This window comes from Sciurus carolinensis, chromosome 15 (genome assembly GCF_902686445.1).
Source record: "Sciurus carolinensis chromosome 15, mSciCar1.2, whole genome shotgun sequence".
Taxonomy (NCBI): Eukaryota; Metazoa; Chordata; class Mammalia; order Rodentia; family Sciuridae; genus Sciurus; species Sciurus carolinensis.
The window spans coordinates 53,959,632-53,985,354 of NC_062227.1; the positions used below are offsets into that span (position 1 = coordinate 53,959,632).

The 25,723-nt window shown below is 39.6% G+C and overlaps 1 protein-coding gene across 2 annotated transcripts in view; it reads right to left on the bottom strand.

Moving 5' to 3' along the window:
- The window catches only part of Epg5 (ectopic P-granules 5 autophagy tethering factor), a 104,825-nt gene extending 86,337 nt beyond the window's left edge, over positions 1-18,488 (bottom strand). The window contains exons 1-5 of one of the 2 annotated variants that reach the window (XM_047526427.1): positions 18,362-18,488; positions 5,063-6,001; positions 3,626-3,869; positions 1,854-1,990; positions 387-494 (exon numbers count right to left, since the gene is read on the bottom strand). In XM_047526427.1, the coding sequence (XP_047382383.1) occupies positions 387-494; positions 1,854-1,990; positions 3,626-3,869; positions 5,063-6,001; positions 18,362-18,424 (1,491 nt within the window). In that variant the 5' untranslated portion in view covers positions 18,425-18,488. Of the gene's footprint in view, positions 1-386; positions 495-1,853; positions 1,991-3,625; positions 3,870-5,062; positions 6,002-11,266; positions 11,301-18,361 lie in introns of those variants that run through there. The other variant, XM_047526428.1, reaches the window with a different exon arrangement.
- Between the last annotated feature and the right edge of the window lie 7,235 nt (positions 18,489-25,723).

The window sequence follows — 25,723 nt, forward strand, 5'->3', positions numbered from 1 at the left end:
TCACACAAGCCTGAGATCTCTGCTAGTACATGGTGGCTTCTGTTTGACTTGCACCATTTAGGGTGATAGATGGATTAATTCAAGAAGTTGCACTGAGTATAAGAGAAATAATCCTAGAATGCTTTCTGCACAGAAATGTTACAGAATTAACCACTACTGAAGCTAGCAAGTCAGGCTACAAATGAACTTTTCTCTGTCATGACTGTATCAACTGTGGGTGGCCCAAAAAGTTTAGGCATAATAACTTCATCAAGCATATACTATTTTAAGAATTTTATTTTAAATATCAATATTTTTAAATAACCTCTTCTTAAGCAGTTTCTTCAGGGAAAATGTCTAATAAGACCCCTCCCTACTCCCCCAGCATCAGGAGGCACACATCATACCTGGATGAAAGGAACAGCCCACTTACTAACTCCAGCTGGGCATCGAAGAATATGGTTCAGGAGGAAGAGGTGATCTCCAGGACAGCCAACTCTTTGTAACACTGACACCTAAACAACAAAGGACTCATGGTTTCACTAGTTTAAAAGAATTTATCTAGAGCTCTAGCAAAGTCATTTATCCAATGTTAATTACATGCAATCTTTAAATAGTAACCATACATAAGATATACCATTGACTGGCTGAGCTTCTACCAGAGGCCTATGAATCTATAAGCACCATAAACTACCTAAGTAGTTTCCTGCAGTCTGATTTTTATTTTCTGGCAAATTAAAAATCACTAATGTTCCTGGCCACATGTGAATAGATGTAAGTCAAGTAATTTAATCTACTCTTAGTTGGTAATAGTTTCTCAAAACCAAATATACAACACTATGTACATGTATGATTACACAAATGGTGCGACTCTACTTCGTGTACAACCAGAGAAACAACAGTTGTATCCCATTGGTGTACAAGGAATCTAAATAAATAAATAAATAAATAAAAATATATACATGCTTGGAACATCACCCCAATTTCAAGAACTCTAGAATGAACCCCAAAACACACACACAAGGCAGTCAGCCCCACTGAGAAAGAGAACCAATTAACAAATACTCCCTCTGTAATACAACTAACTTCATTCCTAAATTTTCCAGATCCTGATACCTTTCTTCTTTCTCCTGAAGTTTTTTAAGCCAGGTTCAGTGGTGCATACCTGTAATCCCAGCTACTCAAAAGGTTGAAGCAGGAGGATTACAAGTTCAAGGCCAGCCTGGGCAACCTAGCAAGACCATGTCTCAAAACAATAATAAAAGGCCAAAGATGCAGTTCAACAGTAGAGCACCCCTGGGTTCAGTCTTCAGTACCAAAAAGAAAATAAGTTTTTTAAGTATGATTTCAACATTAAACATACAAAAAGAATTAGATACAGAAAATGTTTCAATCAGATACTTACTTTAAGAACACAAATCTAGTCTTCAATCGGGCATAATTCCCACACTCCCATTTCTTCCCGAGTTCAACTCTGAGCTGAAGGTGAGAGTTTTTATTTTGTTTTCTGTCTTGTTTAGTACTGCAGATTGAACCCCAGGAGCACTCTACCACTGAGCTACATTCCCAGCCCTTTTTATTTTGAAACTGGGTCCCACCAAGTTGCTAAGGCTGGCCCAGAGTTCATTTAATAAAACATTTATTAGAGAGAAAAAATGCTCAATAATGCACTAGAGGGGCTGAGGAGATAGCTCAGTTGGTAGAGTGCTTGCCTTACAAGCACAAGGCCCTGGGTTCAATCCCCAGCACCCCCCCCCAAAAAAAAAAAATGCACTAGATAAATACATATTACCACGTGTCATGATCAAAGAAAAGTTTCTTAAATTATTAGGGAAATAAAATAAAGACTACTGTGTCTATTTCTGTTCCCTTACCAATTTCTGCAGCCAGAGAAGTATATCCTCATGGAACTGAGTATCTTCATTTACTCTTCTGGTGAACATGAATAAGACACTAATGCACTCCTTCAACTGACACAGATCAGAGGGAACACTGTCTGTCTGTTTAGAAGCTACAAATTAAAGAGAGGATTAAATGAGTCCCACATGAATGGCATTTTGTGGGAGAATTTTTGATGTCTTCACTTAGAACAAACCAAAATACTTAAAATATTTGACTGAGATAAAAATCCAAAGAAAAAAATGCCATCAAAATGTCTTACTTTCATAAGCCAGACTTGGAAAATCAGAGACCAATGTTTTCTCTCATGCAAAAGCTAGAGCAAAATAAGAAGGGGAAAAATGTAAAAAATTTTAAAAATTAAGGGTAAAAAAGCAGGATGAGGGTGGGAGAGGCTGGATAACATAAAGATGGGGAAGATGAGTAGAGTAGAAGGAGGATTGAGAGGGAGGAGGAGGAACAGGGAAGGGGAGAGAATGCTCAATGAATCTGAGAAAATTACACTATGTGCATAAATAGTGAATTCTACCTTTATGTATATCTATAAGGCACCAATTAAAAAATGAATTTAGGTCTGGGGATATAGCTCAGTTGGTAGAGTGCTTGCCTTGCAAGCACAACGCCCTGGGTTCAATCCCCAGCACTGCAAAAAAAAAAAAAAAAAAGAGAGAGAGAGAGAGAGAATTTTAAAAATGAGTGAAAGGAAGACCAGTAGGGTAGAGGAAAGGAAATGGGGAGAGGAGGAGAAAAGGGAAAGGACAGGCACTGGGAACTGAAATGGGGCAAATTAAATTCCATGCACGTATAATTTTGTCAAAATGAACGCACCTATTATGCATAACTATAATGCACTAATAAAAGCAAAAAGAAAAAAATATATCTTAATTTCAGGGCTGGGGGTGCAGCTCAGTGTCTGAGCACTTGTCTAGGATGGGCAAGGCCCTGGGTTCAATCCCCAGCATCACAGGAGGAAAAAAAAAATGGACTGGAGATATAGCTTAATTGGTAGAGTGCTTGCCTCACAAGCACAAGGCCCTGGGTTCGATCCCCAGCACTGCAAAAAAAAAAAAAAAAAAAAAAAAAAGGGTATTTAAAAATTTCTACTAAATACTTAAATATTTCAAAGCAAGGGAAACTCAACGTTATTGCGTTATTGAAATTTTTTTTTTTTTTAATTTAAAAACCAACAGATCTCTATCCCCAGCTCTTGGAATTAGCTAAGAAAACATCTCTCCCAAACAAAAACTACCTAACTCAATAAGCATATTTAATGCTTAATACATCTTATGGTAAAAACTAATTTTTTAAAACCCAAAGATGAAAAAGTCAGATTATCATCCTCTGCTAAAAATTAAATAAAACAATCTAATACACTAGCCAAGCAAAAATAAAGTGGAAGCTAGAATGAAAAAAGTATTAAGTTTTAGAATCAAGCTCTATTTGGACTGCACTTGGTAACAAGCGCTTACACTACAGCAGCAAGGGACATTACTGATAGAGAGCTTTCTGTCATCCTAGAGAAGCAGACCACCACAGCCATGGGGAAGAGAGGCCTAGCACTGCTTCCAAGAAGTATCATTAAGGCAGGTCTCCATCCTACACTGGAGGAGGCAAGATAAAACTGCAAGTGCAAATGATTCCTTGTGAAGACCAATAGTACGCAGTTAATTCATCGACGTTGTACTCCTCAGTTCTTTTTCTCCATTTTAGAACTTCAGAAAGAGCGAGAGGTCCAGTACTTACACACCTTGGCCTTGCTGGTGAACTGCTAAGGACCTCAGCAAAGCTGAGCTATTGAGTAATGAGTAGATGTAGGACTCCACTTGCAACCTTGAGAGCACAGAAGTGTAAGAATGAAGGGCCAGGGTCTGGTGGAGGTGCTCACATTTGGCATCAAATAGCTTCTTCAGCTCCCCCAGTGCATTTTCATTCATCTCTACTCTCTGGTAGCGATGATAGCCGGAAACTTTCACTTGATCTGCACAGATGCCCTACCGGTGGATTAAAGGGTAACATATGAAAAGTTACTCTTTACATTTGAAGCAATCAGGCACAGGTAGAAGATACATAGGCTTCAGTATTATTTTCAAAGAATTTATAATGATGATACAGGGACAATAATACTGTGTAGAAAATAAGACAAGCAAATACATGACCATGTGCCAAAGAGTATAAGAGATGGAAGGAGCAACCCTAAGAAGTCAGTGCAAGAGAACAACAGAGCCTGTCCCTAAGACTCTCACATTGATGATCTTACCTTCTATTTAATGAACACTGAAGTCAATATGGCATCCCCTTGATCTCAAAATCTCTCTGGATCTAGTCCTATTATCCTTTGTACTCCTTTTTCAATACTAACTCCTCCAGCTGTGTTCTTAATTCTATCCTTTTTCAATATTTCCAATTGTTTCTCTCTCCACAGTTTCTTCCTATCCTCAAAGAAAGTTACACAAGTCTCCCAATGAATGAAGGTTAGGGACTGAGAAATCACTTGTTTCTCCCCCAATATTTCTTCCTGCTTCCTCCAAAGTCAAGCTTGTCAAGAGTGGAGTGGTCTTCTCTTCCTTCCCATCCCTTCAAGGTCACTATGAAATGGCTTTCTTATGGTCACCTTGGCCTCGAAAGGATCACATCTAATGGACTTCCCTGTTTCCTCAGCTCCTCTCAAGCCTGATATTCTCTACCCATTGTATGTTCATGGTATTATGTTGAAGATCTCAAACTAATTCATGGGCTGAATTTGAACTGGAGATGTGATTTGCTTTGGCTTAGACTGCGTGTATGTGCATGTGTTTAGTCAAGTACCAACACTGCCAATTAGTATCCTTCACACAAAAATTTGGTTTCTAGCTTTTCTGGCAAAAATATTAAGATGCGGCAATCCTGGAACATCACAATATCACAGTAACAATCAACCAGAACTCCAGGCTAGCTGTCCCCTTGAGACCAAGCACAGGTTTCCCCAGTACCCACTGTCCCACTCAGTCAACCTCACTCCCACAGGTTATATGCTGGCCCAGCAGTATGTAACCTTTAGATCCCTGAACTGTCCCACTCTGGCTTAAGACAGGATCATCATGGGTATCAGGAGCAGACTGCAGGCCTGGAGAGCATCAAAGAAATAGCAGGTCCACTGCAAATTCCCCAGGCTCTTGAAAGCTTTACAGAACAGTAGGTGAAATACCTGTACAGAAAGCTGTTCCTCCTTAAAGTGCCACAGTCGACTTTTAGCATTTTGGCAATCAGATGTCAGAGTAAGTAGCTCGGCTTCAGCCAGCAGCAACTGCTTCCTACATCGTGAGTAGTTCAAAAGTAACTCATAAAATTCATGCCTGTCCTGATGAGCCAAGCTGTCAAATTCTTCTAAATATGACTCAACATTCTCTAGCCATGAACCAGGCTCCAAGATTTTCAGTTGTTCTTTAGTAAATGGTACTAGTTCTGGTTGAGATGGAAGTTCTGGGTAGAGTCGCTCATTACAAAGTAAGGGTTTCACTGCCACCAAGGTTGGGACCTCTCCAGCAATTTCAGTTGGCAACTGGGGATACAATTTCTTCACTCTGGGTGGCTGAGACACTTCTTTGGCTCCATAAGAACTCTGAAGACCAACATTTTGAAGCATCTCTGAAGAACAATCCAGGGCTTGTTTATCTTCTTTCCTATTCTGAGTTTCTCTGACTTGTATATTTTCCATTTCCTTATGAGTACAGGAAAACTCAGGCTGCAGTATGCTTTCTGAAGGTTCACATTGTATCAATATATTTTCCTCTACTTCTGTAATATTCTTGGGGGTTTCAACATTGTCTCCAGAGTTCACCTTCAGTCTGATTTCATCATTATCATCCCTGATGCAAGTTCTGGACTCTTCCCCTTCTTTTAAGGGCTCTGTGTTACATGTCAGGGATACTTCATTGCCTAGAGTCAAGGAGGTGAGTGGTACATCAAACATTTCACTTTCATTTTGTCCACCGGCATCACTATGGAGCTGGGAATCGGATAACATCTTTGGATGGTCTCCTTTGAATTCACAAGCTGGAACGGGGATTTCCTGCTCTCTGGAGGTTTTTGGAAGGGAGATTTCATCAGAGTCGTCTGTCCTAAGAGTCTCATATTTCTTCTTTTCCTAAAAGCAGAAAGATTTATAATGTAAAATGATTTAAAACAATAATTGATGCACTTAGCATAAGAAATTGTGAAGCCTAATATAAAATCTAAATTTTATCACTTAACAAATTCTAAATTCATTTCATAAGGAATTATTTCATTTTTTGTGTTACCCAATTCCGAGTGAATTGAATTTGGAGATTCACTAGTCTAACCCTAAAAGAAAGATATCACAGTAAGCAGCAAATTATGATCCAAACATGAAAGAGGGAAGTCTTACCTGGATTGTCCACCATTCCACTAGAGGTTAACAGCTCCCAACTACCTTAGGTCACCAATATGTTTGTCTTCATCTTAACAAACATATTTACTCTAAACTCAAGCAGAATGGGCTGAGACCACTCAAGCACTAAATCAAACAGCGCAATCTTAGATTACAACCTACAGAATAAAATAAATAGTCATGAGTCCACACTGACATAATTACCTGAATAAATAAGTATATAAACAAAACTGGCAGGAAGTGAAGCTCTTCCCTATAGAGTTCCAATCAATAAACATGGAAGAAAAGCAAAAGTGGGAAAACACCATTAGGGAATGAGAGTATTGCTCAGTGGTACAGCAACTGCCTAGCATGTGAGAGACCCTAGTTTGATCCCCAACACCATAAAAAAAGGGAAAAAAAAGAAAATCAGGATTAGAACACCATGGTTATATTAGTCCATTTTCTATAATTTCTATAATTTATTTAACTCACGATTTTAGACCTTCAAAAGCATGTACTGGACCTAGTGAGAACCTCACACTGGCTCATCACAATAGCAGAAGCCCCAGCAAGAGCCAAAGAGCGTGTGGTGAGCCAGAAGCCAGAGACAGGGAGAGGTCAGGTTCACTCTTTATAACAACCTTCTCTTAATTAACAACCAGGGTCCCAAGAAAACTATATCAAGGACTCCCCACCATGTCCCACCTTCTAAAGGTTCCATCACCTCCCATACCACCACCACATGCGAATCAAGCTTCCAACACATAAACTATGTCGAAACCACAGCAATGCTAGTAATTGCCACAGGCTAGTAATTACCACGACCAATGGATGTTAAAGTGAGTAACCAAGAGCTAAAACAGGAACAGGCCATCTGCATATCCTCAAAGCATCTCCTCCCAATTACTGAGTAATTACGAAGGGAAAAATAGTATATTTCAATAGAAAATTCAGCCAAACGATACCTTAACCAAATAATTAAGGTTAGCATCACTAAGTAATAAGTACTACCATTAGATACTCCCTGATATGACATTACAAGAAGGACTATGACTTCAGTGATGTCCTACCCAATAACGTACAATCTCAACCTATCATGAGAAAATACCAGATGAAAACCCAAACTAAGGGACAACCTACAAAATAACTGAAGCATTATGGTCATGACAGACAATACTGAGTAACTTCCAGAGAACAGAGGTGACTAGAGATATGACAACCAAACACAACTTGAGATCCTGGACTAGATCCTGAAACAGAAAAAGGACCTTAGCAGACATAGTTCTGAAATCCAAATATGTTTATAACTTAGTTTAAGTACTGCACCAAAGTTAATACCTTGGTTTTGATAAATGTTCTATGCTATAGAAGGTACAGTGATATAAGATAACAACAGAAGTGGATGCTGGGTGAAGAGTTTATCAACTCTCTCACATTTACAACCTTCTACCAAGACCAAAATTATCTCCAAAAAACAAAAACATAAAAAAGTTAACCACTGAAAAGATAAAAAAATGGTTTAAAAAAATATCTCCAGCATTAACACACCAACTAGGTAACATAGGAGGCCAGGCTGATTTACAAGAAAAAATTATGAAAAAATTTTAAGTAACTTTTAAATAAAGTTACTACATTCAAACAAACTAAAAACCTGACAGAAATTACTTCCTTTGGCTATGAAATTTTAAGGAAGAGAGTTTTACAAGCTCTCGGTATTTTGTTTTGTTTTTATGGTACTAGGGATTGAACCCAGGAGTGCTCTACTACTGAGCCACATCCCTAGCCCCTTTTCATATTTTATTTTGAGACGGCATCTCATTAATTTGCTTAGGGCCTTGCCAAGTTGCTGAGGCTGACTTTGAAACTACAATCCTCCTGCCTCAGCCTCCCAAACTGCTGGGATTATTGGCATACGCCATATTTTTTCTTTTAAGACAGGGTCTCACTAAGTTGCTGAGGCTTACCTCAAACACATCATCCTCCTGCTGCAACCTCCCAAGTTGTTGGGATTACAAGTGTATGCAAATGTACCCAGCATGTTGTTAGTGATTTTAGGTTATTGTGCTCTCAATGTCCAATGAAAAACATTGACAGATGAATAGTCAAAAAAGTGGGGTCTTTCTACGTTAGGAAAAAAGACAAATGTTTTTGAAATGGAAGTTGAGGTCAGCTTGCTAAAAAGACCAAAGCTGCCAAACACAAGTGTAATGATTCAAGACCGAAATTGCCCCTCCAAAATTACTTCACTCTGTGAATGGCTGGATATTAGGTTTGGATGTCAGTCATATAATGCATGTCTAATGCAGATCAGTTGGTTAAGCTGCCTAAAATCACAAGTAACAGGAAAATGTTATACGACTGTTAATAAGAAAATGAAAAAGGAGGCTCACTTTATCAAGTGTAATGTTTAATGCACTTATTAAAATAAATAAGTTTCTCAGACTGGGAGGTCAGACAGAAAAAAATCAGAAGGGAAAATGGTTACTAGAATGAGAGAAATATTGGGGTACTGGTCAGGGCAGAAGCCAAATTTCAATAAGTGGGACAATTAGAAAATGAAATTAATAAAACAATTTCACTTACAATAGCACAAAAAGAATCAAGTACTTAAGGATAAACTGAACAAAAGTAAAATTTGTACTCTGAAATTACAAAACATTGTTAAAAGGAATTGAAGACTTACATGGAAAGACAGTCCATATCTTTCACAATGTTAAGATGACAATACTCCCCAAGTCCATCTACAAACTTAACACAAACCTTGCAAAATCCCAGCTGCCTTTTGTGAAGAAATTGGCAAGCTGATCCTTAAAATTCACATAGAAATACAAGGAAGCCAGAATAGACCCAAAAAATCTGGAAAAAAAGATGGAGAATTCATACTTTGCCATTTCAAAACCTACTACAGTGGGGCGCAGCAACATACACCTGTAATCCAGCAGCTCAGGGGGCTAAAGCAGGAGGATCTTGAGTTCAAAGCCAGCCTCAGCAACCAGCAACTTAGCAACTTAGCAAGGCCCTAAGCAGTTCTAAATAAAATATAAAAGGGGTAGGGATGTGGCTCAGTGGTTAAGCACCTCTGGGTTCAATCCTGGTACCACACAAACAAAAGAAACCTACTACAAAGATATAGCAATGAAAATGGTATAGTGCTAGTATGTGGAAAAACAAGTAGATCAATAGGACAGAATTCAGAGTTCAGAAAGAAAGCCTTGCATTTATGGTTAATTAACTTTTAACAAGAGTGTCAAGATAATTCAACAGGAAAAAAAATAGTCCTTTTAATAAACAGAAAAATTAGGTATTTTCATTGCAAAAGGATGAATTTGGACTCCTAACTTAAACTTAAATCAAAAAAAATTCATGGACCAGCACTGGGGGTTGTAGCTGAGTAGTAAAACACTTGCCTCATGCACAAGGCCCTGGGTTCAATCCCCAGCAACACTACCCCAAAAAAATAAAAAGAGAGAAAAAGGAAGAGGAAGAGGAGGAAGTGGAGATTTGTCTCCTGGCTGACTTGAAAAGAAAAGGAAAGCAAACAGTCCAACAGAATAGGATATGATGTTTGCAAGTCAAATAAGGAGTATATATTTTGAACATACAAAGAATCTTCACAACTCAGTAATAAAGATATAAAACCAATTTTAAAATGGGAAAATTACAGGTGGCGGCACACACCTATAATTCCAACAACTTGAGAGGCTGAGAAAGGATGATCACCAACTGAGGCCAGCCTCACCAACTTAGCGGGCTTCTAAGCAACAGCAAGACCCTGTCTCAAAATAAGAAATAAAAAGGGCCCAGGATGTAGTTCAGTGATAAAGTGCCTTCAACCAAAGAAAAAAGAAAGGGGGGGGGGGGGAGGATCTGAATAGGCACTTCTTCAGAGAAGATATGACATACAAAAAGGCACTCAACAGTATTAGCCAATAGAGGAAAGCAAATCGAAACCACAAGATATAGGACAACGGCTGTAAAAAGAAAATTAATAGCGAGTGTTGGCAAGGACTCCGAGCATTTAGAACACTCATACGCTGCTGGTGTGATGAATGGGACATGAGGTGCCACTGTGGAGAGCCCGGCTGCGGTGGCTGCATGCTGTGATCGTTCCAAAACGAGCTGGACTATGAACTTCAACCAGAACTGTGAATTTTATCTCAAGGAATTGTTAAAAACAAAGCGAGTTAAGAAATGAATGAAAAGTAAGGAAGTATAACATAGAATATGGAATAGATGGAGGGTTTTTTTGTTGTTTTTTTTTTTGTTTTTTTCTTTTTTAAACTGTATTTAGAATGTCTAACACTAACTGGGAAAAAGAGAAGGCAGGGACCTGGAATCTGTCATAGGATGGGTCACAAAATTTGGGCATGGAAAACCACACCTCCACAACCCTCAGGGCACCCCACGATTTCTCCCCTCGCCTATGCCTTAGGCAGTTTTAACCTTCCCTGGTCCCTCTACCACTTCGCCCTAGCCCCACCTCACTGCTTCCTCTCCCCACTCCAGGGCTGCCCTGGCAATTGCAAATTCTTCCCCTGCCTAACCCAGAGAGTGCGAATCTACCTTCCTGGGAATAATCAAAAACATAACAACAGCAACAGTTAAGGTAGTTAGACTAGCAACAAAGAGACTTTTTTCCTACTCTACTACTCTACTTAGAAGAACACAGAAGGCTTTGTTTAGGTTTTTATTTCCCCTGAGGTAGAACTTAACTTCTCTGGCTTTCAAAAGCAGAACCAAAGAAAACTCTCCACCTTTGCCTCAGTTAGAGAAGTTGTCTAAGGAGGGAACTAGCCTGGAGTGGCCCCAGGACAAGAGGTCAGGAAAAGGAGAAGCTGGTGCTCTGACTCAAAGAATGGATCTGCCACCCCAAGGTGATGGATGGCAGGAGGGATGGACCATTGCAGGAAGCACAACTACCAAAGCAGATGCAAAGACCCTGCTCCTTCACAGATCCCTGGGATAGAGGCATGACCACTGGGGCACAGAGGGAAGCGGGGGTTTATAGTTATCTATTACCTTCATTAGACACCGGGCCTCCAGAGAGGCAGTGAGGGCTCCCTGTGGCTCACTCCGCTTTTCCAAAGAACAAAAAGGGGAATAGATCCCAATGGTCCCCAAGCCTCCAGCCTCTGCTTCATCACCAACTCATCCCAAACACAATTGTACGGCTGGTCTCCTAAAACCACTCTGAAAAACAAAAACAGTCCTGGATCTTCACTTAAGGAAAGACCGACTCAACTCTGGCACTGAATGTCCTTAATGACTCAGCTATGATTCTGTCCCAAGAAAGACCTTTCCACACAGGCTTCCCTTTGAATTTCTGCAACAGGTTCTTATCATGAGGCCCAGGTTCTACATATGGTTATTTATCTTTATATTCTGACTCCCCAAATAAAACATAAGTATCTAGATGGCAGAACTATATTTAAGAGGTCTGTTTGAAATCTATCTGCCACTTATTTTTTTTAAATACATATATTTTTTAGTTGTGGACGAACCTTTATTTTTATTTACTTACTTTTATGTGGTGCTGAAAATCAAACCCAGTGCCTCACACGTGCAAGGCAAGTGCCCTACCACTGAGCCACAGCCCCAACCCTCTACCACTGATTTTTGACACTGTATTTCAATAATAGTTAAGATAAGAGCAATTCCCTGTAACTCACAAGAATCTAAGTACCAACTCATGCTGGACTCTGTCCCACGTAGTGAAATTCTAAGATAATGAAATTATTGAATTACCCAACAAATATTTATATCAACCATGTGCTATCATTTAGAAGTTTATTTTTATATGCTTCTCAGAAAGCACAAGGAAGATTCAATGAATTCAGAAGGAACAGTTTTTATTCTGAAGTGGAAATCTATACTTATACTTCAAATGGGAAGTTCCTTTTTTTTCTTTTTCTTCCCTTTTTTTATGGTTTGTTCTATTTAGTTACACATGATAGCAGAATGCATTTTGATTCATTGTACACCAATGGGGTACAATTTTTCATTTCCCTGGATGTACACGATGTAGTCCCACCATTCACGTAATCATACATGTACATAGGGTAATAATGATGTTTGTCTCATTCCACCAACTTTCCTTCCCCCTGCCCCCTCCCCATTTCCCTCTACACAATACAACATTCCTCTATTCTTCACGTATGCCCTCCCCTCCCCCACCACCCCATCATGTATCAGAATCTGCTAATCAGAGAAAACATTCAGCCTTTAGCTTTTTGGGGGATTGGCTTATTTCACTTAGCAGGATATTCCCCAGTTCCATCCATTTACTTGCAAATGCCATAATTTCATTCTTCTTTAAGGCTGAGTAATAGTCCATTGTATATATGTATCACATTTTCTTTATCCAAAATGGGAAATTTCATTTCATTTACAATTTAAAGAAAGGAAGCTAGCTTCTAATTATTTTACCTTCTTAAGTAGAAAAAAAGATATAGGAGGACATATTATATATAATAATCGTCACAAATTGCAAACTAAAATCCACCTATTCACAATCAGTACTTACATAATTTTAAGTAAAAGACATTTCTTATGACTAAAAATGACCAAGAATATTAAGAAGAATCTATATTTCTTAACATTTTTTTTTGTACCAGGGATTGAACTCAAGGGCACTTAACTACTGAGCCACATCCCCAGCGCACTTTATGTATTTATTTGTTTATTTTATAGGCAGGGTCTTGCTAAATTGCTTAGTGCCTCATTAAGTTGCTGAGGCAGGCTTTGAACTTGAGATCATCCTGCCTCAGTCTTCTTTATGTCTGACCTCCACATAAGTCATATACAGGTAAAGAAACAATTTAAAAGTTATTCAACAGGAGAAAGAACAATCAGAAAATTATATACAAGTGGAAGAGTCAATGATAAACATGGAAAAACATCCTTAACTATACATTACAGTATATATACCCTGGTGTGTAGGTGTATGGCGGGGGGTGGGGGCGGGGAGCTAAAGAAGAATATACAGACTGTTAAACAACAGTTATCTCCAAGAGATGGATGGCTGGGCATCTCATTTCAGGACTGTACATTTCTGTGTGCGAACATGCACACACCGATACATAATTTTCTAAGTAATGGGAAAAGCATCATTAGTAAGTCATCATTTTTAAAAGTTATTTTAAGTTCTAAAAAACAAATGGGAAGTTTTGATTCATTAATATCAGTAATATTTTTTTACCTCTCCTCCCCATCCTCTTAAAATAGGAGTGTCACTGAGTTTGGTTCTTGTCACCTTTTTAATTACAGTCATTCCCCAAGTGACCTAATTCAGAAACTGGCTTTAAATATCATTTATTCGCTAATCACTTGCGAATCTCTTTCTCCTGAAACTTCCTGAAATCGAGATTCGTGTACCCAACCCTACTCTACATCTCCCTGTGAATGCCGAAAATGAACATATCCAAAACTGAACTCCTGAGCTTCCCAGAAAAACCTGTTCCCCCCACTGCATTCCCCATCTGGGCCTTCCTTGACAGTTTCTTTTCACATGCCACATCCAGACCTCAGCAAATCCTCCTGGCTCTCCGATTTGAAGTACTTCTTTGTACCTTAGCTACTATAACTCTGGTCCAAGTTATCATTCCCTCTTGCCTGGATTGCTCCAGGCCTCTTGGATGCTCTCTGTACTTCTGCCCCACCCCCTTATTGTCCATTCTCTTCAAAGAAAGCACAATGATCCTTGAAAGCATTAAGTGACATCACATCCCTCATTTGCTCAAAACTTCGGGATGATTCTGTATGTCCCTCAGAGTAAAAACTGAAGTCCTTACGAGGACCTAGCTTTCTGACCTCATTCCTATCACTTCCCCTAACCATAAGGCCCTTGCTCCAGCTGTTCTCTCTGCTGGAACACTCCCTGCTCACTAGCGACATGACAAAATCTCTCATCTCCTACACATCTTCATTTAAAGTCATTTTCAGTAAGAACTACCTTGCCCACCTATTTAAAACTGCAGCCCATCCAAGCCTCTCATCTGTACCCCCGAACCCTTTACCCTGTTCTTTTCTACTTTCCACAGCATTTACACCTATTAACATGATACATATTATATATGTACATATATACATGTATAGTGCATGTACACACACACACACACACAATTTTGGCAGTGCTGCAAATTAAACCCAGGGCCTCATGCATGCTGGAAAAGCACTCTTACAACTGAGCTACATCCCCAGCCCTGATAAATTTTTATTTTTATAGGTTTTGTTTGATTGATTTTTGTCATCTTCTCCCTCAAGAATAGAAGCTCCATTAAGGCCAGTTCTTTGAGATCTTTCTCCTTTATACACCAAGTGCCTAAAACAGTTTCTGGGACTCAACAACTGCTTAACATATGAATGGACATTAGGAGGCACCAAAGAAACTAAATATTATACAGCATGCCCCAATTTCAGTCTCATAACCCCTCGTGGCAGGAGGGACCAGAGGTAGAAATCAATTGCCTAAACCAGGGAGCAAAGGGGGTGGGGTTTTAATGATCTTCTGGTGTTTGTTATCAGCTTTCCAGGAAATCCCTCAGTCCTTCCTTAGCAATGACTAGATGCTCTTACTACTAATAAGTTATTGGTATTCAGAATTTAATATTAACTCTAAAAACACTTTCTATAATTATGAAATCCACTCTTCCAGAAAAGTAAATTCAAATCTAAGAATTGACTTTTCCTAATGCAAAATTCACCAAGATCAATAAAGTCAGGGTCCTCAGAGTTGGGGAATGTTTTCACAAAGAATGATACTAAAAAAAATGAAAATTTTATTAGAACTCTCTCTAAGGTATCAGGTGATAAACACCAGATACCTAAAGGCAAAGTAGCACATGAGGTCACCTACTAGATGATTAACACTGAGGAATGTAGGTCAGCAGCTGGGTAAAATCCAGAAGTCACTCAAACTAAAGACAATAGCACATGACAGTATCCACTTGAACTGTTCCTGGAAGCTACTTTATAGCTCTGTAAACAGTTGCCAAATTGTATCACAGATGGAAAGGTTTCATTAATGTAGGACTTCAAAACCATGACTGAACCATAGCCAACATTAAGAAAGGCATCTATTTATTCTAAAAGAAGAGTTAATTTTCTTAGATTAACAAGGAAGAGGGTTTTGTTGGTGTGGTGAACATTTTCTATTTGTTTTCTTATACCATCAGAGGAAGTTTACTAGAGTAAATTTGAGTGATGAAGCTTAGAAATATGCTTCAATACTGGCATTTATTTCTTCATTCAACAAACATTATTGACCAAGCATGGTGGTGAATGGCTGTAATCTTAGCACCTTGGGATGCTGAGACAGGAGGATGACAAATTCAAGGCCAGCCTCGGTAATTTAGCAAGACCCTGTCTCAAAATTAAAAGGGGGCAGGGTGTAGCTCAAATGGCAGAGCATCCCTGGGTTAAATGCCCAGTACCCATGCACACACACACACCCTACCAAGTGACTTCAGGAGTTGTGAAGGGTATTGGTAACAAGAGAGGTCCCTCCCTCAGTGAGTTCACAATAGAAAGAAGAAGACAAATGTTGTCAAAGTAACTACAAGTGAGATGAGGGACACAGAGGGGTGCAAAGTGTTACTGAAGCGGGGATGAGGGGGATGAGGGAAAGCTTCTCTGAGTAAGTATTTAAACTGAGACATCACAAATGAGCAGTAGTTGGCTACATGAAGAGGGCCTAGAAGGGGTGTCAGGGAAGAGAAAACAGCATGTGCAAAGGCCCTGGAGCAGGAAAGGACCTACATGGTTGAGAATCAAAATAGAATGGTCATAGAACAAAGCTGAGGAGGAAGATGAGGCCAGATCAAGCATGGCTTTAATGCTTTGAACTCTAACCCCTGGGAGACAGGAAACCTAGGAAAACTTTTAATCAAACCAGCTTCAGTTTTGAGAATGGACAGCAAGAAAGAATGTGAAGAGACCCATTCAACAGAAATCCTCTTTGGAGAAGGGTCATGGTGGTTAGAACAGAGAGGAGTGGGCAGAATCAAGAGAATATCTGGGAATGCAACTGGTAAGATTTAGTGACTAGATTTACAGGATGAGAAAAAAGTATGTAACAAAGGTTTCTAGTTTGACAAAATGCCTATGAAATGAAAGCTTCTTCATAAACTTTATTATTATTTTGTTTTTGCAGTTCTGGGGATTGAACCCAGGGGCACTTTGCCATTGAGTTATATTCCCAAGGCCCCCCTTAATTTACTTTGAGACAGGGTTTTGCAAAGTTGACCAGGCTGGCCTTGAACTTGCTATGCTGCCTCAGTCTTCCCAATTCCTGGGATTACAGGTGTGCACTACCGCAAATGCTCCTCTTCATAATTTTTTAAAATATATACTGGGGATTGAACCCAGGGGCACTTAATCACTGAGCTACATCTCCAGCCCTTTTTATTTTTTATTTTGAGACAGGATCTCACTAAACTGCTTAAGCTGGCCTCAAACTTACAATCCTCCTGCCTCAGCCTCCCTAGTCATTGGGATTACAGGCATGCATCACTGCACCCAGCTCCTCTTCCTAAACTTTTACCAGTTAAGAAAATAAACTACTGAATGTCTAAGAAATATGTCAATAAAATAAACTATTGGCTTTTCAGGTATTCAAAAATAAAAGAGTTTTAATTTTTTAATTTAGAAATTGTTTTAAACAAAATAAATTGAGAATCCTCCTTACTGATCATTTTTAAGCATTTATACAGTCTATGACTAGCGACATCTAGATATGACATGAAACAATTATTAAGCTATTAATTGAGAGTCAGAATTTCTGACTTTAACCTGAGTTCTCATGCTTACTGCATGATTTTGGGCTATCATTTATCATCTATAATTCAGTTTCATCATTTACTTGAGGAGAAAAAATAGATATTAAGATTTCAGATTCTGCTCTCTATAGACCACTGATGTTCATGTGTTACGTACTACAGTACTTTAGTTTCAGGGATTTTATACATGCCTGGTCAATGAGTTTTCTCTTTCTTCTATTCCTAGATAGTTCTTTACCAATCTACTAAAAGGCAATGTTATTTCTCTTTAAAGTATTTCTAAAATTAGGTACCAAAATGCCCTTCTCAATGAGTGACTGCTGACACACCTGGTGCACTGTTGTGCCTAATTCCACTACAGCTATTAAGAAGACATCATAATGAGAGGGATTCACATAAGTCATTTATAGTTTATTAAATAAGATACCCATGAAAACACTGTTAAAACTTTGTTTCCACGGAGGGGAAAAATAAGATTATGGCATCATGTTTAAGTTACACCCGCTCTGGAACATGACCCACTTCTGGGGAAGAAAATTTTCTGTAGTTTTAATACCATCCTTTTTGTTTCCTTTATGTAAATTGCTTCAGGAAAGTCAAAATTATGTAGGTCCAGCCATCTGGAAGTCGCATTTAATCTATTCAGTGTAAAAAACATAGAGGAACAAAATGAAAATCCAGACTAAGCCTAAAAACATAACCAATAAACTTAAAACTCCATTAATTTCACACGTAGTCTAAACCAGGAAACTGGAAAAACCCAAATACGTTCCTATGATGTGAGTCCTGTCTGGGGTTCATTTCTAGACATTCATGCTCCATCGTAAACAATCGGGTAAGAAGAAACAGCAGGACCACCCTGAATTTTCAAAGTGAAGGACTGACACATCACCACAGTCTATTTTGTATCTGTCGCTACCCATACAGCTCAGAGAATGCCGTCTCAGGGTGGAGCAGAGGTCTCTGTTCTCTCTGTGCAAGGAGAGACTCACGAAGACCCCACGTTACAAAAAAAATAAGAGACAATCAACTGGGGGTAGGAGGTGTTTGACAGCAAGAAACCAAACCCAGGTGAGAGAAGTCAAGAAGGGAGCAGAAAAGCAAGAGCTGGGTAAGGGCAGAAGAGGGAGAAGGCGAAGTGGGCTCTGACAGTGTGGCAGGCGGACCTGGAGGAGGACTGGAGGGGCAAGGCCGGTGTCAGTGAGTGGTGGGATCAGATATTGGAAGCGAAAGATGCAGAGGTTCAAGGAATGGGAATAGAGTGGCTGGAAAGGCCCAGGAGGAGGAAAGGAAGCAGAGCGCACTGCGAGAGCCTCCGGAGGGAGGGACGGATCCTCACCTTGGTTTTAGTCCGGCTGGCCTTGGCCTTGGCCCGGCGCTGGGGTTTCACCGCCTCGGCCATAGACACCGCCGAGACGCGGTCGCCGTTTGTTTTTATCAAAACCCTGCGCTTCACGCAGCCTTGGCCAGTTCCGGCCTCCCGGCTGTCACATGATTTAAACTCCACCACTCCCTGGCAGGAGGCGGCAACTCGGAGGCACTAAGGGTCGCAACGTGGGACAAATCAGTCTGGGACGCCTTTGCACTGAGGGAAGATGGCCCCACCCACTTCCTGGTGTCCAGGCTCCGCCCACTACCCTGACTAGCCTGGGTCGGCTCCTCCCTGCGCAAGCGTACTGTGGCCTTTCCGGGCCGAATCTGTTAAGTCTCACGCCTGCCATTCTGCTCCGTTTACGCAGCTCGTAGGAGCCACGCTCCATCCGGACCCTGGGTGCGCTCGCGTACTTCACCCATGTTGACTTTAAGAAGTCGTTGGAAGGCGCTTGTCAATCTTATTTTTATCCTGAAATAACCAAATCCAGTTAGGTAATTTAAATCTCTTCGCTGCACTCCAGGAAAGAAACTTTGACGTCCATTGGGAGTGCACTTAAGTTTGCTCTTACAAAAGGAGGAATGGTTGTAGTTAACTTTTGAGATGTCAGGAGGATTAAATGGGCTGATTACGAAGGGTATCTGCAGCGGCAGGCATCTAGATAAATGGTATTTATTCATTATCATTACCATAGAAATTTCAGACTGGAAAAGAGACATCTGCTCCAAAAAGAACAAAAATAAAACAAGACTCATAAAAGTACAATGTACATTTTACATACTTTGCTTCATTTCACAATTCCAGATGTGAAAAATTTGGTCACATCTCCTTTTCCTAGCTCTGATTTCTCTTTTCCTAAGCACTTAGTACCTCCTAAAATTCTGTAGAATTTATTTTTGTTTATCGTTAATGCTTGGCAATCCTCTTAGAATGTGAGCTCCTGAAAGGCAGGGTTCTTTGTTTCATTTCTTGATGTATCTCAAGGGTGTCTAGAGAAACTATCAACACAGACAAGATTTGATGAATTGAGCAAATGGATATGAGATGTTCTGTCTGGTTTGGGGGTTACAGTTGAGGTAGAGTGTGTGGGAAGAGAAAAAAAAAATTCACTCATCCATAGCCTGCTCTAGAGTGAACAATCCAGGAATGTTGCATGAGAAGAGGAAAGGACTTGGGAGATGCAGTCTGCATGATGTCTTATTTATGAGTCAACTTATGAAATACAGTTTGTGGGGTGTTCTTTCGCTTTGTGGCAGTGACAGGGTTCTAACTCAAGTCCTTTACCTCTGAGATACATCCCCAGCCCAGTTCTGTGTGTTTTGATTCCAAACCTTCAACAGCAACCAAAAAGTTTTCAAGCCCCAGAATGTACAAGAGCTTTGTGTATCCTGGGGTTGGTGTATATAAATCCTTAGGGGATTGATTCCAGGACCCCCTTTTCTCAGCCCCCATACCCTTTACACCCTTCACATCCTGCCTCCTCAGATAACAAATCTGTGACTGCTCAAATCCCTTATATAAAATGGTGCTGTATTTACCTATAATCTACACACATTTTTCTGTACATTTTTTAAATATTTTTATTAGTTGCTGATGGACCTTTTTTATTTACTTTTTATTTATTTATATGCAGTGCTGAGAAGCAAACCCAGTGCCTCACACGTGCTAGGCAAGTGCTCTACCACTGAGCCACAAACCCCATCCTGCCTGTACACTCTTTTTTGCTTTATTTCTTATTTTTAATTGACTCATAAAATTACACATATTTATGGGATACCTTCTGATGTTTTGGTACATGTGTACACTGTGTAATGTTCAAATCAAGTTAAGTGCAGGGAGTGGTAGAACTTGCCTATAGTCCTAGCAACTCCGGAGGCTAAGGCAGGAGGATCACAAGTTCCAGGATAGTTTTGGCAACTTAGTAAGACCCTGTTTCAAAAAAAGGGGAGGGGGTGGGCATGTAGCTCAGTGGTAAGGCACCACTGGGTTAAATCTGCAGTATAGGGAAAAAAAATCAGGGTAAGCATATCTATCTTCTCAAACTTATTTCTTTGTGAAAACATTCAAAATCCTTTCTTCTATTTTTTAATATATAGTGTATTATTTATAGTCATCCTACAGTGCATTAGAACACCAGAATTTACTTCTATCTAACTGTAACTATCAACACATACCCCGACCCCCGCCAACCCCATCATGCCTCCCTGGGCTCAAGTGATCCTCCTGCCTCAGTTTTCTGAGTAGTTGGGTTGACAGGTGCACACCACCATGCCCAGGTACTATTGGGAACTTCTGCTGGTCTTTCTCCCAGTCTGGAATACCCTCACTGGCCTTCACCAATTCAAATTCTTTTTCATCTTTAAAGTTCTCCTATGTACTGCTCACTACTTGGTCTGCAAAACAGAACCAGCTCCTCCTTGATTTTGCAGTTTTACAGTTTAGTGGGGAAGCCCACACAATGCATAGATAAATCAGGATGTTTCTACTGTGGGGAAAAGAGGACTGCTTTGAAAAGACTGAATGAAAAATTTAACCAGGACAGGTGAGTTGCATATGAAAGGAGTTAACCAGGGAGGATGGGAGAAAGAAGAGAAGGGAGGAAATGAGGGTCCTTTAGAAGCAACTCAGAGGAGGCTACTTTAACTAGTTAAGAGATCTGACAAATTAAAGGATATTTTAAATGTGTATATGTTTATTAAATTGAAAACTAATCAAAATAGTTAAAAAGATTATTTCAAAAAATAAAATGACTACAAATTGTCTTTCCTATTTATAATTGCTGTTTGCAGAGATTCTAAATATTTTGCCTTGAGAGTAAGCACGGTCTAATCAGCAGTGAAGGGTTTGCTACTCTGTGCTGTAATAATCACCAACATTTCCTGAACTCTTACTATCTTCTGGGTGCTGTTCTGAGTTCTTTTCACATATTAAATCATTTGATTCTTCTAACAACCTTACAAAGTTGATTATTTTATTGTTTTCATTTTGTAGGCAGAATTTAAGGCTTGGAGAGGTTGAATTGTTTACCTAAGACCACACAGTAAATGGTGAAGCTGGGATTTGAACCAAGGTAGTAAAATAATTTAAATGGGCTTTTAAGATAGGAAACCAGGCTTATCCTCCCCACATTTGCAGCTTCCTGTACTTACACATTGGGGTCAAAATAAGTTCCAGAAATATTTCATTCTAGAAATACTGTCTTGAAAGAAAAGCATGCATGTTTTCACTTGTATATGGAAGCTAAAAGAGTTAAGCTCAGAAGTAGAGAGTGGACGACAGGAAGTCTAGGGGCAGGGTCACAGATTGGAGGAATAGGTGCTGGTGCTCTCCTGCACAGTAGGGTGACTATAGTTTGCAACAACTCATTACATATTTTACAAAAGAAAAGAGAGCTTCCAAGTCACTAAACACAAAGAAATGATAAACGTTTAATAAGATGGAAATGATAAACATTTAATTAGATGGAAATGCTAATTACTCTGATTTGATCATTACACATCGTATGGATGTATTGACTTATCACACTGTATCCCATAAAATGGGTACAATTGTTATGTGTCAATTAAATTTTTTTTGAGGGGTACTGGGGATTGAACCCAGGGCCTTGTGTTTGCAAGGCAAGCACTCTACCAACTAAGCTATCTCTCCAGCCTCCTCAATTAGATTTTTTGAAATGATACCGTATTCTTCATAATAGTCACAGTATTGACTGTTAGTTGTTGAGATTATATACTTTTTCTTTCCTTCAGAAATTTCTGTAATAACTTAAAATTACAGGAGGATTGCAAGTTCAAAGCCAACCTCAGAAAAAAAGTGAGGTGCTAAGGAACTCAGTGAGACCTTGTCTCTAAATAAAACACAAAATAGGGTTGTGGATATGGCTCAGTACGTTGAGTACCCCTGAGTTCAATCCCCAATATCCACCCCAAAAAAATTACAATTTTTTTTTTTTGAGACAGATCCTGAACTCATAGGCTCAATAGATCCTCCTATCTCAACCTCCTGAGTAGCTAAGACTACAAACATGTGCCCCTACACCAGGTTAAATTATAATCATTTTTAAATGTGTCTTCAAACAATACAGAAGTACATGTGCCAGTAAGTTAACCCTCCTCTCACCAGAGTTAACCATTATAACAGTTCAGTATTTTTCTTCCATCCTTGTACAAATAACACATTCATAAATACATAATGTCTTTGTGTATATCACCTTTTAATTAATAAATCTTGGAGATATTTTTTCCTTGTAGAAACAGAAAGCTCTACCTCATTATTTCCCTTAATTAATTTTTATTTAAATAGACTTCTGATGGACATTAAACTGCTTGCGATTTTTTTTACTATTAAAAACAATGCTTACAAAAGTGACCATTCTAATGCATGTGTATTTCAATAAGATAGATTCCTAGATGTGAAAATCTTTGCAGAGGTTGATTCTCATTTCTAATTTTGATAAATATATGTCAACATTTTCTCCAACAGGTTGTATTAATTTTCACTGCAACTTTGAGAATTTGAAATACTTTTTAATCTCATGAGGAAAAACCCTGATCATATAAAAACAAGAGTTAGCCTTTCATAAAAAGACTATAATTCTCATATTATAGCATTACAAAAATTAATATGACTGTCACATATCTAGAACAGTGCTTGTCACTTGTAACTGGTTCAGTGAACTGCCAGACTCACAAAGGAGCCATGGGTTGACCTTTTGTACGCACGCGTACAAAATTCCATTGTACAGTCTCTGTTGCCATCTGGTGGCCATTCCGCATTGTTGAACCATCTTACAGATAATTTCCAAGAAGTCATTGATTCTACAAATAATCAATTACTTCCTGTACAACATTTTGTAAGAGGCATTATTTCATCATTCTTGATTACTAAATACATTTTGAAAAATTGAGAAGGAATCATGCAACTTCTAAGTTATTTCAGTGTCTTGAGACAATTCACTTGCAGGACAAGCAAATACCAAAAATGGCAGCCTACATTTTGTAAGCAGACTACCTTCCTTAGATGTGGTCCCTTCCATGACAGAATTTTGTCATGAAAGACATGGAAGACAGCAGAGCATAAAAGTATTTGTCCTTTTTTCTGTCATTGTTCTTCTTATAATCTTCTCTTCTAAAAGAACAAGAAAGTTGAAGAATCAAAGAAATAGTCATTTGCATCCCCAAAGCATCTGACACTCCTAGAGTCCCCTCACATTCTGTGACAGTTACATTTCTGAGTGTGTAGACCCAGATCCAACAACTAGCATCTCTTTCCTCAGGACTCCCTTTGACCACCCGTCTGGAAGTGTCAGAGAAATAACACAAACTGAGGCAACCCTCAGCCAATGACTCCAGGGAGTTGGCATATAAATACAGTTACGGATTGAATTGTGTCCCCTCCCCAAATTCTCAAACCCCCCATATCTCAGAATGTGACCTTATTTGAATATTGGGTCTTTACAGGAGAAATCAAGTTAAAATTAGGTCATAAGTGTGGCTCCTGATCCAATGAAACTGTTGCCCTTACAAACAATGACAATTTGGACACAGAGACATATAGAAGACATCAGGAAGACCCAGAGAGAAAAGATGGCCAACTGCAATGTGAAGAGAAAGATCTGGAACAGATTCTCCCTCAGTCCTCTGAACACACCAGTCTTATCCACACCTTAACCTTGAACTTCCAGCCTCCAGAACTGTTACTTAAGTCACTCGGTTTATGATTCCTTGTTACAACAGTTCTAGGGAACTAATACTAACACCCAGTTCCCTCACCCCTTCCTTAATTGAACTAATTCTCAGGTCTGTGCTATTTCCCAGAGTCCTCCAGCAGAATCAAACTCCAGTTTCCCATAGCAGCAGCTTGATCAATAGCATACTCTATTTACTTTCTTTTTGATTTTTTTAAATTTTATTTGTTCTAATTAGTTGTACATGACAGTAGAATGCATTTATGCATTTTGATAGATCATACACAAATAGAGTGTCATCTCTCGTTTTTCTGATTATATGTATTGTAGGATCACATCGGTCATGCAGTCATATGTGTACATCAGGTAATTCTCACTTCCCATTGCACTACTGGTGTTTTCTAAGTTCACCCCCTAAGTACATGACTTGATCTCAAATCCCTTTCTCAGTCCCTCCTTCTGAGGAACCTCAGACTAAGATGACTGGTGTCAGAAATGGTACTCAGAAGTAGTAGCAGGATGGCCTTCTGCAGTTACTCCCACCCAGCCAGATGACAAGGGTGCCACTGGCACATCTGTGCTGCAGCATCACAGTGACTGAGGCCTCCCTTGTGGGGCTTGGGGTGGACGTCAGGTGGTAGAGCTTACCCAACATCACCGTCATTTAAAGGTATGGAGGCAAATGTGGTTCCAGGGATGATAGCATAGGTTGGTTATCAACTGCTGCTGCAGCACTGAAGAAAATCACAAGCTCAGGTCACTCAGAGAATAGAGGGATACAAGAAAGCTGCTAGGGTGGCATTTAAAGAGTTGCAAAGAGGCCAAGAGCATTGGCACATACCTGTAATCCCAGCTACTACTCAGGAGGCTGAAGCAGAAGATGGCAAATTTGAGTTCAGTCTGGGCAACTTAGTCAATGTAGTGAGACTCTGTCTTAAAATTTAAAAAAATAAAAAGGGCTGGGGATGTAGCTCAGTAGTAGAATGCCCTGGGTTCAGTCCTTACTATCACAAAAAATTGCAAATAAAGAGATGCATTTTGTAAAATTATAAAGGAAATACGAATATGTAAAGAAACGTTACTTCTAAATTAGTTTAGCTTTCTTCAGATCCCTTGAGGCATAGACGAGGTGGGCACATCAGTAATTCATCCTGCAATGGAAATGGTGCATGGTGCATTCTGGATCAGGCCTAAGTGAATCCAGAAAGCGCAGGAATGGCACACAAACAGGTACTGCAGACCCATCCGTTCCTCTGCAGCACCTGTGCCTTTCCTCCCGCTCATACTTACAGCCTTATAGATTTCCTTCAACCCAGTTGACAAGGAAGGCAAAAACTCAACAATAGGCCAGTTGTGGGTACTAACTGCTGTTATTCTCTGTGTGGACTGCTGCCACACACAGCCCCACTCAGAAGTGACCCCAAAAAACAGCAAGGAAGAGAAGCACTCCCAAGAGGTGGGGCATCAAGCAATCCAGCCAGTCATGAACTTACTGTGAGGGGAGACGTGGTCCCAGGTAAATACGTACTTAGACTCCTGGGCAGTGGCACATGACTTGACTGATCAAGGAAGAAACTTAGAAAAAGACAAGGAAGTCTATGGAATAAGCATATGGGTAGGCACCGTGGGAATAGGCAAGAAAA